The sequence below is a fragment of the Coregonus lavaretus genome, assembly GCF_964263955.1.
Source record: "Coregonus lavaretus genome assembly, chromosome: 6".
Lineage (NCBI taxonomy): Eukaryota > Metazoa > Chordata > Actinopteri > Salmoniformes > Salmonidae > Coregonus > Coregonus lavaretus.
The window spans coordinates 22,682,751-22,698,307 of NC_139993.1; the positions used below are offsets into that span (position 1 = coordinate 22,682,751).

The 15,557-nt window shown below is 42.4% G+C and overlaps 1 protein-coding gene across 1 annotated transcript in view; it reads right to left on the minus strand.

The window, feature by feature from the left end:
- The window catches only part of LOC311131316 (adhesion G protein-coupled receptor D2), a gene marked incomplete at its 5' end in the record, with an annotated part of 177,426 nt that overhangs the window by 47,834 nt on the left and 114,035 nt on the right, over positions 1-15,557 (minus strand). The window contains 2 exons of the mRNA XM_084164219.1: positions 11,627-11,822; positions 14,575-14,628. Of these exons, the coding sequence (XP_084020345.1) occupies positions 11,627-11,822; positions 14,575-14,628 (250 nt within the window). The remainder of the gene's footprint in view (positions 1-11,626; positions 11,823-14,574; positions 14,629-15,557) is intronic.

A 15,557-nucleotide genomic window follows, 5' to 3' on the forward strand; every position in this document is an offset into this window, starting at 1 on the left:
GCTGTTTGTTTGGGTATTTACACTGTAGGCTACAATCAAGTCCTCAAAGCCTCGGTCCAAATGACAAGGCCCTGATACCTCGCCACAGATCCACTAAACAAAGGCAGAGCAAGCCAAAGCTCAAAGCATACAACCGTCAAGGTCACCCTCAGTTATTTGTCAATCATTGTGGACGGGGGAAAAATGAATAAAGATGCATAAATGGCTTGAATAAAGAGAGGGCAGGAGGAAAGAAGGAAAGGAAGAGAGAAAGGGAAGTGATTTTTGTATTGGCTGAACTTCTTGGGCCTGTTTTGTTTGACCAGATGTAGAATTAGTACACATCACTTTGCATCAGCGAGACGTTGACCATAAGCCACCATAGAGAGTACACCTCCCTCTCGCCGCACCAGGGTTTGCTGGTGTCTGTAATTCTGCTAGTGCAATTATCGATGTGACGCATTCCTCAAGAAAATAGGAGCATATACCTGGATAGTTGTGCCCAGCTGTTTTTCCAATTGGAATCAGTAATTGAAAACATAGCATTTCTGTTTTTACACGGATAAATAGGGAAAAGCGTCAATGACGTTTCAAGTTATCGTCTTTCAAGAGCTGCAGTATAAATCAACTTAGTAAAATCAGCCAAATAAAAAATTGGTAGTACACTTACATTTTAGTCATTTAGCAGACGCTCTTATCCAGAGCGACTTACAGGAGCAATTAGGGTTAAGTGCCTTGCTCAAGGGCACATCGGCAGATGTTTCACCTAGTCGGCTCGGGATTAGAACCAGCGACCTTTCGGTTACTGGTACTACGCTCTTAACCACTAAGCTACCTGCCAATATATGTTGTTTCTGTGATAGGGTGACTTCCACAAACTAGCCTTGCTGGAACACTGCAGACAAAACAGAAAACAGGCTAAAACAATACGGATAACAGTGGATTAAAAATCGCGATGCTATGTTATGGCTAGCTGGAAACGATAACTTTATCCCGTTTTCCAAATATTTTTTTTCTTGCACTATTCAATCAAAACCGGTATATGGAAATTCCCACAGTGAGGCAAAACAACAGCGAGAGAGCGCTCTGGTGTTCCTTTTAGCTTCACAACATCAATATTGTGCTAATAATCACACAAACTGAAATTTTCCCGCACCACCCCAGATACCTCCACATGCAGCTTTTGATTGAACAAGGTGAACGAGGACTAGAAAGGTGTACTACAGATGAGTGTGAAGGAGAGGAGTTGATGCTGTCATTGTCTCTGGGGCGTTTTGGGAGGCCCCAGATCCTGTGGCGTGTCAATGAATCAGGCTAAACATGCGTGACAAGCAGCGGGCCAGGAGGGAGGGAATGAAAGAGGGATGGAGTGAGGAGAAGTCATCCCCCCATCCCCATGCACCACATTGGTGTTGGTGGGGAGATCTGGGGGTAATCTGCGGCTGCATGCGATAGAGAGACGAGCCCCTTTATTTAGACGCACTGGTAGGCCCCTAATTGCAGCTGATGCTGAGAAACACATGTTAAGAGGGGAGCGAGTCAGATGTCAGCAGTACAGCCATATGGTTTTTCTTCCACCTACAGGAGATGGGCCTATACCCAGAGACGACAGACAGCACTAGGGATCGGATCATGGCATGCTGCGCATTGACAACTTGACTTTGGCTGAGTCCCAAATGGCCCCCTACACCCAATATAGTGTACTACTTTTTACTACAGTCCTATGTGGATAGAATCCTGGCAGGCTGCGCACTGACAACTTCACTTAAGCAACATATCCAAATGGCACCCTATTCCCTATATAGTGCGCTACTTTTGATCAGAGACCTATGTGCCCTGGTTAACAGTTTTGCACTATATAGGAAATAGGGGATCATTTAGGAAGCATACCCTTGACTTACTTTCTTTGATTTATTCGCCAGGGACAATGCACAAATCTTCAATATTTCTGTAGAAAGGAATGAACTTTTGTTTTGTCACTTTCACAGTTATTATTTAGAATTTTTTTAGTTGCTTTAAGTAACATTGACTATCAGTAAGTCTATTAAAATAAGGGAGCTGAAACAACAACATTCTGAGTATTATAAGTGAAACAGCTTTCAAAAAATGTGGTGCACAAATAAAAGAGCAACAACAGATGCTGAAGGAGAAAATCTGACCATTAGAACCCTTGTTTCTATTGACTTAACCCTATTATTTTACTAAAACATTTTCTATTAGAACTTATAGAATTATATTATATTTCTACTGTAATATTCAACACAAAGTTGTTGTGAAAGCCCTGAAACATGTCAACAGTGCGTCTCTGTATGAACAACACACAATATATATTTTTTAATTACTTGTTAAACAATTGTATTAGTATAAATAAATATAATTTTTTTTAAAATCAGCATACAATATAGCTCAGTATTCGTATTATATACTTTATACAGTATTTTTTGCTCATATTTATCAAGGGTGCCAAAAGGTTCGTGAGGATAACGACACAGCCTTTTTCTAAAATGTTTTATGAGATTGGAGAACACGTTGGGAGAGATCTTAGACTATTCCTTCATACAGAATCTTTCCAGATCCTTGATATCCATTGTCTGCACCCTCTTCAATTCAAACCACAGGTTTTCAATGGGGTTCAAGTCCAGAGACTGAGACCTTTATTTTGTGGTCTATTAACAATTTATTTGTGGATTTTGATTGGTGCTTGGGGTTATTGTCTTACTGGAAGATACAAATTAAATATTATTTGTCACATGTGCCGAATACAACAGGTGTAGACCTTTAAATGCTTACTTACAAGCCCTTAACGAACAATGCAGTTTTAAGAAAAATAAGTGTTAAGTTAAAAATAATGCAAATAGTCCAGGTAGCCATTTGATTAGCTGTTCAGGAGTCTTATGGCTTGGGGGTAGAAGCTGTTAAGAAGCCTTTTGGACCTATACTTGGTGCTCCAGTACCGCTTGCCGTGCGGTAGCAGAGAGAACAGTCTATGACTAAGGTGGCTGGAGTCGTTGGCAATTCGTAGGGCCTTCCTCTGACACCGCCTGGTATAGAGGTCCTGGATGGCAAGAAGCTTGGCCCCAGTGATGTACTGGGCCGTACGCACTACCCTCTGTAGTGCCTTGTGGTCGGAGGCCGAGCAGTTGCCATACCAGGCGGTGATGCAACCAGTCAGGATGCTCTCGATGGTGCAGCTGTAGAACTTTTTGAGGATCTGAGGACCCATGCCAAATCTTTTCAGTCTCCTGAGGGGGAATAGGCTTTGTCGTGAGGGCACGACTGTCTTGGTGTGTTTGGACCATGATAGTTTGTTGGTGATGTGGACACCAAGGAACTTGAAGCTCTCAACCTGCTCCACTACAGCCCCGTCGATGAGAATGGAGGCGTGCTCGGTCCTCCTTTTCCTGTAGTCCACAATTCTCTCCTTTGTCTTGATCACGTTGAGGGAGAGGTTGCTATCCTGACACCAAACGGCCAGGTCTCTGACCTCCTCCCTATAGGCTGTCTCATCGTTGTCGGTGATCAGGCCTACCACTGTTGTGTCTTCAGCAAACTTAATAATGGTGTTGGAGTCGTGCTTGGCCATGCAGTCATGGGTGAACAGGGAGTACAGGAGGGGGACTGAGCACGCACCCCTGAGGGGCCCCGTGTTGAGGATCAGCGTGGCAGATGTGTTGTTACCTAACCTTACCACCTGGGGGCGGCCAGTCAGGAAGTCCAGGATCCAGTTGCAGAGGGAGGTGTTTAGTCCCAGGGTCCTTAGCTTAGTGATGAGCTTTGAGGGCACTATGGTGTTGAACGCTGAGCTGTAGTCAATGAATAGCATTCTCTCGTAGGTGTTCCTTTTGTCCAGGTCGGAAAGGGCAGTGTGGAGTGCAATAGAGATTGCATCATCTGTGGATCTGTTGGGGTCTAGGGTTTCTGGGATAATGGTGTTGATGTTAGCCATGACCAGCCTTTCAAAGCACTTCATGGCTACAGAGGTGAGTGCTACGGTCAGTAGTCATTTAGGCAGGTTACCTTTGTGTTCTTGGGCACAGGGACTATGGTGGTCTGCATGAAACATGTTGGTATTACAGACTCAGTCAGGGACAGGTTGAAAATGTCAGTGAAGACACTTGCCAGTTGGTCAGCGCATGCTCGGAGTACACGTCCTGGCAATCCGTCTGGCCCTTACTCACATCGGCTACGGAGAGCGTGATCACACAGTCATCTGGAACAGCTGATGCTCTCATGCATGCTTCAGTGTTGCTTGCCTCGAAGCGAGCACAGAAGTAATTTAGCTCGTCTGGTAGGCTCGTGTCACTGGGCAGCTCGTGGGTGTGCTTCCATTTGTAGTCCGTAAAAGTTTGCAAGCCCTGCCACATTCAACGAGCGTCGGAGCCGGTTATATACTACCGTTCAAAAGTTCGGGGTCACTTAGAAATGTCCTTGTTTTTGAAAGAAAATCAATTTTTTTGTCCATTAAAATAACATCCAATTGATCAGAAATACAGTGCAGACATTGCTAATGTTGTAAATGGCTATTGTAGCTGGAAACGGCTGATTTTTTTATGGAATATCTACATAGGCGTACAGAGGCCCATTATCAGCAACCATCAGTCCTGTGTTCCAATGGCATGTTGTGTTTGCTAATCCATATTCATCGTTTTAAAAGACTAATTGATCATTAGAAAACCCTTTTGCAATTATGTTAGCACAGCTGAAAACTGTTGTGCTGATTAAAGAAGCAATAAAACTGGCCTTCTTGAGACTAGTTGAGTGTCTGGAGCATCAGCAATTGTGGGTTCGATTACAGGCTCAAAATGGCCAGAAACAAATAACTTTCTTCTGATACTCGTCAGTTATTCTTGTTCTTAGAAATGAAGGCAAGAAATTGCCAAGAAACTGAAGATCTCGTACAATGCTGTGTACTACTCCCTTCACAGAACAGCGCAAACTGGCTCTAACCAGAATAGAAAGAGGAGTGGGAGGCCCGACTGAGCAAGAGGACGCCTCACAGGTCCTCAACAGACGCCTCACAGGTCCTCAACTGGCAGCTTCATTAAATAGTACCCGCAAAACACCAGTCTCAATGTCAACAGTGAAGAGGCGATATCTCAGACAGGCCAATAAAAAGAAAAGATTAAGATGGGCATTCTGAGATATGGCTTTTTCTTTGCAACTCTGCCTAGAAGTTCAGCATCCTGGAGTCGCCTCTTCACTGTTGATGTTGAGACTGGTGTTTTTACAACATTAACAATGTCTACACTGTATTTCTGATCAATTTTATGTTTTTTTAATGGACAAAAAAATTGCTTTTCTTTCAAAAACAAGAACATTTCTAAGTGACCCCAAACGATTCAATCTTAGTCCTGTGTTGACGCTTTGCCTGTTTGATGGTTCGTCGGAGGGCATTGTGGGATTTCTTATAAGCGTCTGGATTAGAGTCCCACTCCTTGAAAGTGGCAGCTCTACCCTTTAGCTCAGTGCGGATGTTGCCTGTAATCCATGGCTTCTGGTTGGGGTATGTACGTACGGTCACTGTGGGGACGACGTCATCAACACACTTATTGATGAAGCCAGTGACTGATGTGGTGTACTCCTCAATGCCATCAGAAGAATCCCTGAACATATTCCAGTCTGTGCTAGCGAAACAGTCCTGTAGCTTATTATCTGCGTTATCTGACCACTTCTGTATTGACAGAGTGACTGGTACTTCCTGTTTTAGTTTTTGCTTGTAAGCAGGAATCAGGAGGATAGAATTATGGTCAGATTTGCCAAATGGAGGGCGAGGGAGAGCTTTGTACTCTGTGTGTGGAGTAAAGGTGGTCTAGAGTTTTTTTCCTCTGGTTGCACATTTAACATGCTGGTAGAAATTAGGTAAAACGGATATGTTTCCCTGCATTAAATTCCCCGGCCACTAGGAGCGCCGCCTCTGGATGAGCATTTTCTTGTTTGCTTATGGCCTTATACAGCTCGTTGAGGGCGGTCTTAGTGCCAACATCGGTTTGTGGAGGTAAATAGACAGCTACGAAAAATATAGATGAAAACTCTCTTGGTAAATAGTGTGGTCTACAGCTTATCATAAGTTACTCTACCTCAGGCAAGCAAAACCTTGAGACTTCCTTAATATTAGATTTCGTGCACCAGCTGTTATTTACAAATATACACAGACCGCCACCCCTTGTCTTACCGGAGGCAAATGTCCTTGCTGATGCACCGAAAACCTGCCAGCTGTATGTTATCCATGTCGTGTTAAGCCACGACTCAGTGAAACATAAGATATTACAGTTTTTAATGTCCCGTTGGTAGGATATTCTTGATCGGAGCTCATCCATTTTATTATCCAATGATTGTACGTTGGCTAATAGGACTGATGGTAGAGGCAGATTACCCACTTGCTGTCGGATCTTTAGAAGCACCCCAACCTACGTCCCCGATATCTCCATCTCTTCTTCATGCGAATGACGGGGATTTGGGCCTTGTCGGGTGTCTGAAGTAAATCACTCGCGTCCGACTCTTAAAGAAAACATCTTTGTCCAGTACGAGGTGAGTAATCGCTGTCCTGATATCCAGAAGCTCTTTTCGGTCATAAGAGACGGTGGCAGAAACATTATGTACAAAATAAGTTACAAATAACGCGAAAAAACACACACAATAGCACAATAGGTTAGGAGCCCGTAAAACGGCAGCCATCTCCTCCGGCGCAATTCTATATCCACTTGCAGCCAAGTTTCAGCCTCCTGGCAGAGGCAACCAGGTTTTTGGCTAAAATGTATTGGTATTGGGTAACGTTCATTTTGTTATATAGAGTGATAGAGAGCCACGCTTTACAATTTACACTTCCTTAGATCTCAACGCGTACGTACTATATACACAATACAACAACACCCACAAACTGTGCAAACAATCAACCGAATCTCTCCTCACTTGCTCTCTCTCGATCTCTCTCTTTCATTTGTTAAACTCCATCCTTAATCACCCTGTCTCTCTATCACTATCTAGCCCATGATGTCTTTCTCTTCCTCTCTCTCTCTCTCTCTCTCTATACTCAATCTCCTCTCTCTCTCTCCCTCTCCCTCCCAAAATCTCTCTCTATCTCTCTCTGTCCTCCTCACATTATCTAGTTCCACTGCTCCCTTGGCGGTCAGGGGGGTGCCCTACCCACTACCCGCTGACGAAAAAAAAAAAGGCCCAGAAACAAATATTAAATCATTGCTCATGTTGCGTTGGATTATGGGCGGGCTCGTCAAGATGATTAGTTACAGTGGTTGTGCGAGCGCTGGGGCTCCGCTGAGCACCGCATATGCATACAGTAGATTAAAGCAGTACAGTGCTAGCGCAAAGCTCACTAGACACTCAATCATGCAGAGCGGAGCACATTTGCATCCAGTTAGCATTGAGATGGGAGGTGGTACCGCACAGGAAATTAGCTGGATAATAACGGCTGACTATCAATATTTCTGTTTGTGCTTCACAAATAAATAAATAAAATTGGCCTCGGCTGCGTTTCGTGGGCCCCCTCGCTTGTTGTAACTGACGGACAAGTCACATAATACTGTAAATTGCATGGACTCACTGTGTGCAATAATAGTGTGTAACATGATTTCTGAATGACTCATCTATGTACCCCACACATACAATTATCTGTAAGGTCCATCAGTCAAGCAGTGAGACAGAGATTCAAACACAAAGACCAGAGGTTTTCCAATGCCTCGCAAAGAAGGGCACATATTGGTAGATTTAAAAAAGCAGACATTGAATATCCCTTTGAGCATAGTGAAGTTATTACACTGATCAAAAATATAAACGCAACATGTAAAGTGTTGGTCCCATGTTTCATGAACTGAAATAAAATATCCCATATTTTTTTTATAAGCTTATTTCTCTCAATTTTTTAAAACAAATTTGTTAACATCCCTGTTAGTGAGCATTTCTCCTTTGCCAAGATAATCCATCCAACTGATAGGTGTGGCATATCAAGAAGCTGATTAAACAGCATGATCATTACACAGGTGCATCTTGTGCTGGGAACAACAAAAGGCCACACAAATGTGTAGTTTTGTCACACAACACAATGCTACAGATGTCAAGTTTTGAGGGAGCATGCAATTGGCATGCTGACTGCAGGATGTCCACCAGTGCTGTTGCCAGAAAATGTTATGTTAATTTCTCTACCATAAGCCGCCTCCAATGTTGTTTTAGAGAATTTGGCAGTACGTCCAACTGGCCTCACAACCGCAGACCATGTGTATGGCGTTGTGTGGCGAGCCGTTTGCTGTGAAAAGAGTGCACGGTGGGGTTATGGTATGGGCAGGCATAAGCTACCGACAACAAACACAATTGCATTTTATCGATGGCAATTTCAATGCAAAGAAATACCATGACGAGATCCTGAGGCCCATTGCAAGGCCCATTTAAAAAAAAGTTATCTGTGACCAACAGATGCATATCTGTATTCCCAGTTATGTGAAATCCATAGATTAGGGCCTAATGAATTTATTTCAATTGACTGATTTCCTCATATGAACTGTAACTCAGTAAAACTTTTGAAATTGTTGTGTTTATATTTTTGTTCAGTATAATTACACTTTGGATGGTGTATCAATACACCCAGTCACTACAAAGATATAGGCATCCTTCCTAACTTGCCAGAGAGGAAGGAAACCACTGAGGGATTCCAGAAAACTGAGGATGGATCAACAACATTGTAGTTACTCCACAATACTAACCTAATTGAAAGAGGGAAAAGAATGAAGTATTTCAAAACATGCATCCTGTTTGCAACAAGGCACTAAATTAATACTGCAAAAAAATGTGCCAAAGCAATTCACTTTTTGTCCTCAATATAAAGTATTATGTTTGGGGCAAATCCAATACAATGCATTACTGAGTACCACTCTCCATATTTTCAAGCATAGTGGTGGCTGCATCATGTTATGGGAATGCTTGTAATCGTTAAGGAATGGGACGTTTTTCAGGATAAAAAATTAACGGAAATGGAGCTAAGCACAGGCAAAATCCTAGAGGAAAACATGGTTCAGTCTGCTTTCCACCAGACACTGGGAGATGAATTCACCTTAACTTAAAACACAATAACCTAAAACACAAGGCCAAATCTACACTTGAGTTGCTTACCAAGAAGACAGTGAATGTTCCTAGTGGCCTAGTTTTGACTTAATTCTACTTGAAAATCTATGGCAAGACCTGAAAATGGTTGTCTAGCAATGAACAACAACCAATTTGACAGAGCTGTAATATTTTTTAAAAAGAATAATGGGCAAATGTTGCACAATCCAGGTGTGGAAAGCACTTAGAGATTTACCCAGAAAGAATCATAGATGTAATCGCTGCCAAAGGTACTTTTACAAAGTACTGACTCAAAGGTGTGAATACTTATGTAAATTAGATATTTCTGTATTTCATTTTCAATAAATTAGCACAAAAAAACTAACATGTTTTCACTTCATTATGGGGTAATGTGTGTAGATGGGTAAAAAAAGTATTATATTTAATCCATTTTGAATTCAGGTTGTAACAACAAAATGTGGATTAATTCAAGGGGGTATAAATACTTTCTGAATGCACTGTGTGTGTAATATTAAAGGTGCAATCTATGATTGCTACATCCATTTTTGGAATTTTAAAATAATGATTTATAGCCATTGATTCTTGAAGAATATAACATAAAAATGCCTCATGAGCTTAGACTGTTTTTCTCTGTCAGAACCCCAAATATGAGCTAGTTTTACTCCATTGTGTGTAAACAATGTATAGCTTCAAAACATGGTTAAAACATAATTTTGATCTAATGGATGGTAAGTCCTTGAACCCATCCCTCACCAGTTTACCAAAAAAGTGTCAGGGTGTGCAGTTGTTTGAATACCAGATTGCCCCTTTAATGAAATGAGAAGATATAACAGCTTGACTCTGTATTTGAGTCACTTACAAAGGAGATGCTGTAAACTGTCTGTTTGCACAACATGAGACTGGAAGGTACCATGAGAAGCTTTGAATATGAACATACAGCTACAAGAAAGAACAACACTCCATCAAATGACCTAGATAGTACACGGTCATAACACACTGTTAAAGAATAAGTGATTCGACAACGTCAAATAGGGCACCTAATGGAAAACTGTAATGAAAAAGAGAGCGGTTACAAATGAAATATCTGTATTTTAATAAACTACACTTCCAAAAAATTTACAATTCAATAAATAAATAGGAAATGTGCCTTTCTTGACTACATTGGGACACATGACCGTCTTTTAGCTGCAAGAGTAGAGCAAAAGTACAGCCAACTTTCACACACACACACACACACACACACACACACACACACATACACACACACACGGATGTACACACACACACACTCCTCTACTGTCCATTGTACCTGGATTGCTGCCTATTGTGTCATTAAGCCCCCCTATTTTCACTGCTTTGAAATGTTCCTCTGCTGTGTGTGTGTGTCTGTGTTGTGTATGTGTGTGTGTGTGTGTGTATGTGTGTGTGTGTGTGTGTGTGTGTGTGTGTGTGTGCGTGCATGCATGTGTGTGTTTGTGTGTGCATGCGTGCATATGTGTGTGCGTGCATGTATGCTGTGTTGTGTGTTATCGTGTGTGTTTTCCTCCCCTTCAATTACATTGACTCCACTCAGTGATACGCGGGTCAGGGAACTGCATTAAAGCTGTTCAGTCTGTGCGGTCTGGACAGTGTTTGAGTCCTACAGAGGAGCTGTCACGTCTGGGTTCACTCTCTGTGCCAAGCACTATTCCTCATTCACAACCTAATGCATCGCAGATTCGCTGTTCAATCAAAGCCGATATGCAGGTTTCCGCAGTAAGACTAGGATGAGATTGTTCTTGAGGAAGATGGTTTGAGTAAATGTGAGGTTGAATTGACATGTTATGTCATATAAAAACACTTTGTTGTTGATGAAATGACTCCAAACTCTTTTTGGTTGTTGAACCAAGATCTGGTTTCAGGTTTCGATTGAATAAAGCTCCATGTTTCTATGTCCACAGAATTGACAGGGTGCACTCTGCTAACTACATAGGCTACTCAAAATCCTCTAAGAGGAACTATTGTTGGTTTAGAAAAATCAGCAAAGGTTATTTGTTTTATTTTTCTTCCTGAATTTCATGATTGCCTCTCGAAGTTGTACAACATTTGAGTAATATGCTTATTTTTTATTTAATTGACAAAAAGGAGAACAAGAGCTTTGTCCTCCTTTTCGTAATTTTTCACATTTACTTAGTCAGTTGGAAGGTAGGCAGGGTACAGGTTGTAGAGGGAAGACAGCAAGAAAGTACAGATTGGGGTGAGATTCGTACCAATGCCGCTGTGGGCAATATGTGCATGGGAGTCTGCAGCACTACAAACTACACTTGGCCACACTCTCACACAGGGTAATATGTTTTTGAAGTGAAGAATGAGTGTCTAAATATTTTTGGGACAATTTAGATTTTTTTGTTAAAAGCTTGAGCATATTCTTCCAGCTGTCGTTTCCCCCCTTTCATTCTGCTCTCAGACCATGGTACGCAATACACAGAAATGCAGCATTCAGGGTGAGGGTCAGAGAGTGTTGACGGAGGTAGTAATCGATTCACCCCTGTAGGTATTATTGTCATCGGAACTGTGGGTGAGGGAGCTTGTGACTCACCTCTGTTGGCGTTCTCCTCTACAAGGCCTGGGGTGTAGGGGTAGGTGGGGTTGGGGAGCGGGCTAGGCTTGCCGGAGCAGGTCTTGTCCCCCCCCTCGTCCAGGCTGGGGCCTTGTGGGCCCTGGGGAGAGGGCGTGGGGGAGCTGGCGGGCCGGGAGCTGGTCAATGAGCTGGAGGGTCTGGAGCTGGCACAGTTCTGGAGGGGCACAGGGAGAAGAGTAAGGAGTCAAGGACTTAATGATTGACTTAGAAAGAACAAAAACCGTAAACAAAAATAATACTTATATTTTAAGAAAAACAGAACAAAATGTGTGCAGAAAATAAATAGAATAAATGTATTAATTAAAAATTAAAAATTAAAACGTCTGATTTGTAATCCAAAATTAATATTCAAACGTAATAATATTGAATACTTTTGAAAGCATTCAGTTTATCAAATATCTTGTTCTCGCTCTCGATTCTTCTCATTGAGTTTACATGTTTTTTTCCCCTCTGTTCTCAAGTCTTCTTTATTCTTGTTTGGGGTTTTGATGTGGAGGCGGGCTTAGAGGAGGGGAGTGCAGCCAACAGACAAAATGGAGAGCTGTCCTAGCCGACGACCTGACGTCACGTCCTCCTTCTGCTCCTTGTTATTCATTGGCAGATTCTCCTACTGACCTGGATGGAAACCTTACAAACTATAAACAAACCCATTTAAGAAAGAAGACCATGCGCAGACCATTGGCTGACAGTTGACCACCCAGTTAAAATGGTGAATGCCCTCCATGGCACTGTGCATGCTATCAAAGTATTTTGTGGCAAGTGCACCCTCTATCCATCTCTATGGGTGACACATTTCACAATTTTAACACATTTAAAACAAGGAATCTCTCTAAGAGACCAAAATAAACTCCAATCATTGAATCCCATTTGTTTGCACAGCTATTAAACAGACTTCAGAGAGCATCAGGGCGCTTCCATAGGCTCGGCCTCTTGTATTACATATGTCTGTCATGAAGGAATGCCTAGCATCACAGACCTCTGAACAAACACTCAAAGTTATGCCTGCCACTTCTTTTACAACCCCTACTCAATGTAGATCTCCAGGAATCACACGCACGCACCCACACTGAAACACACACACACACACACGCCGCTCGCCCCCTGCTTCCTATATCTTGTCAAAACTTGAATTAAGATTTTTTTTTTTACTAATCCAGTTCCATTTTATATCTATATTTCAGTGCTGTCACAGCCACGGAACTCCAACTATTGAGAAGGGGTTGTTTTTTATTTGGGTGGTGCAACTGACTGCTTTATTTCACAAAGCAATCTGGCAGTGTGTGTACAAGTGGGGGGTCATGAGGGTCACCAGGCAGTTGGTATCAAGCAGGCAGGCAACATTGGTCTAGAGCTTGTGTATAAATAACTGGAGGGGGGACCCCCGGAGGTCTAAAAGGGCTGTTTGCACAACCTACTGCATGTAGGGGCTGCTGAACAGCTCGAGAAAGCAGTCAATAGGATTATTAAATGAACAATGACAGAATGTCATTAGATGTAATGATTGGAGGTCATTTTTTGCTTCGCTGCACTATACCTATGCTGATATGAATGCGGCGCCGGATCATTTAAGAGATGTGAACAACAACGTTGTGCTGTCTTTCCTCTTTTTATTTCAATATTTGCTTTGATGTGTATTCTGAGAAACTAATGGCCATTTTTAAAACAGAGCGGAAATGAACAGCGTGCTTCATTCTAGTATATCTGGTTATGCGTCACAAAATCATTTTACATCAACCTTATCAAACATTCTTAAAAAGCTTTTCATCTAAAACATAATTTTTTATGTCTAATTTATCTTCTGAAGTACCATATGCAGTAACGGTATGCTGTGAAGAACCGTATTTGTCCATTCTACCAGAGACGATACTGAATCCTATATTTTACAACTGGGGAGATATAGGGCATGTTCGGTCATCTAGAGCCAAATGTCTCCTATCTCCAGACAGACAGGTAGATACTGTATTTCAGCGGGATTTATGGGGCAAAATAGCATTAGCTAAAAAACATCCGCTGCATGGGCAAACTGGATGGCGGACTTTGAGATTGGAAAATTGCCAGAGAGCACTAAAAGGAGCACCCCCACACTGATAATACAGCTGCACGGTATATCAGCTACCTTGGGGTTTGTTTGCCCCCCCCCCCCCGAGTCATTTTTTACTAGTCACAATCTTTACAGTGTCAGGAACTGTAACGGGGTCAAAAAGGAAGAAGGGGCGATATTCTAAAATCAATCTGCCTTTAAAAATTGTCTGATTCCCTTCTCAACGACCTGATGGTTGGGGGGGGGGGACTGGACTGGGGCACAAACTGCTATGAGCCATAAAGCGTGACAACCCGGGTGGGGAGTTAATGTGATCACTCATAAGGGACGAGTTGCAGAAGGGGGGAGAGGAGAGGGGACAGTGGTTGTGTGTGAAGGAGGGTGGGGGGCTTTGGTTGGTGTGTGTGTGTGTGTGTGTGTGTGTGTGTGTGGGTGGAGGGGGGCTATTAACTACTTTTAAAGCGCTTTGCCGGAGCTAAGTGATCGCAGGGAGCAGGAGGGAACAGTATAAATAGTGGCCTGACACTTTAATGTCAGGGGACAGCTCGTCCAGGATTAGAAACTTGTAACCCCGGCGGTGCGGGTGACATTGGTTGGGATGAAGGTTCTGGGCCGGCGTGCGGCAGAGGGGCTATTACAGAGGTGCATGTTTGATGTATAAGGGCATCTAACATGGGGCTTGTCCACTAGCGATACTAGAAGCATTGCTCAGCGGCTACTTCTCACTGACATTGCTGCATTGATGTGGGAAAGAACACTGTGTGTGCACTATGGTGAACTATGTATGAACTATGTGGTGAACTATGTGAATCTGTACACACATACTGTACACACACACACGTAAAAGGAATGCTAGGTTACATACTGAAAAATGTAGCGCTTTTCTTCTCTCCTTGATCCTTTTAACTGTGCTCCGAACCTGCAGCAAAGAGAGATAGAAAAAGAGAGAGGGAGAGAGGGCAATAAGAGAGTTTAACACAGAACATACCGTGCTGTATTTGTATTTGTATGTATTAAGGATCCCCATTTGCTGCTGCCATGGCAGCAGCTACTCTTCCTGGGGTCCAGCAACATTAAGGCAGTTATATACAATTTAAAATATTACATTACATTTCATAACACTTTTCACAACACATTAAGTGTGTTCCCTCAGGCCACTACTCTATCTGTTTTTTAAAATCTGATTATACTGCTTGCATCAGTTATCTGATGTGGAATAGAGTTCCATGTAGCCATGGCTCTATGTAGTACTGTGCGCCTCCCATAGTCTGTTCTTGACTTAGGGAGAGTACAACACTTACAAAAACTAAACAAAAAATCCTTCAAAAGCATCTCCCTGCATCTGGACGCAACCAAAGTGTGGAAATTCAAAATAAAGAACAGAAAGTGGAGAGAGAGAGAGAGAGAGAGAGAGAGAGAGAGAGAGAGAGAGAGAGAGAGAGAGAGAGAGAGAGAGAGAGAGAGAGAGAGACACAAAGCAAGCAGCACATTGTTTTAGGCCAATGAGCAGCACTGGAGAGGGGAAAACAGAAATGTTCCAGTTTGTCAGGGGTAATGGAACCTGAAAGTGACACATAGAGCCAGCAAACTAAGGAGACTACTTTCAGCTATCATCTGTCACATGGCAAGGGGGGAACAGATTACATTTGCAGTGTGGAACAGTATCCAATAGTGCAGTTGTGTCGCACACATAGATTACATCTCTTTTTTTGGTGGTTAAATGTTTTGGGCAGGGTATATTTACAGCATGAATTTACATTACATTGTGGACAATTTCTTGTTAAAAAAACACATGATTTATTGTTTCAGTAGAATTTGGTTTACATGAAAATGGAGCTACTAAAGTAA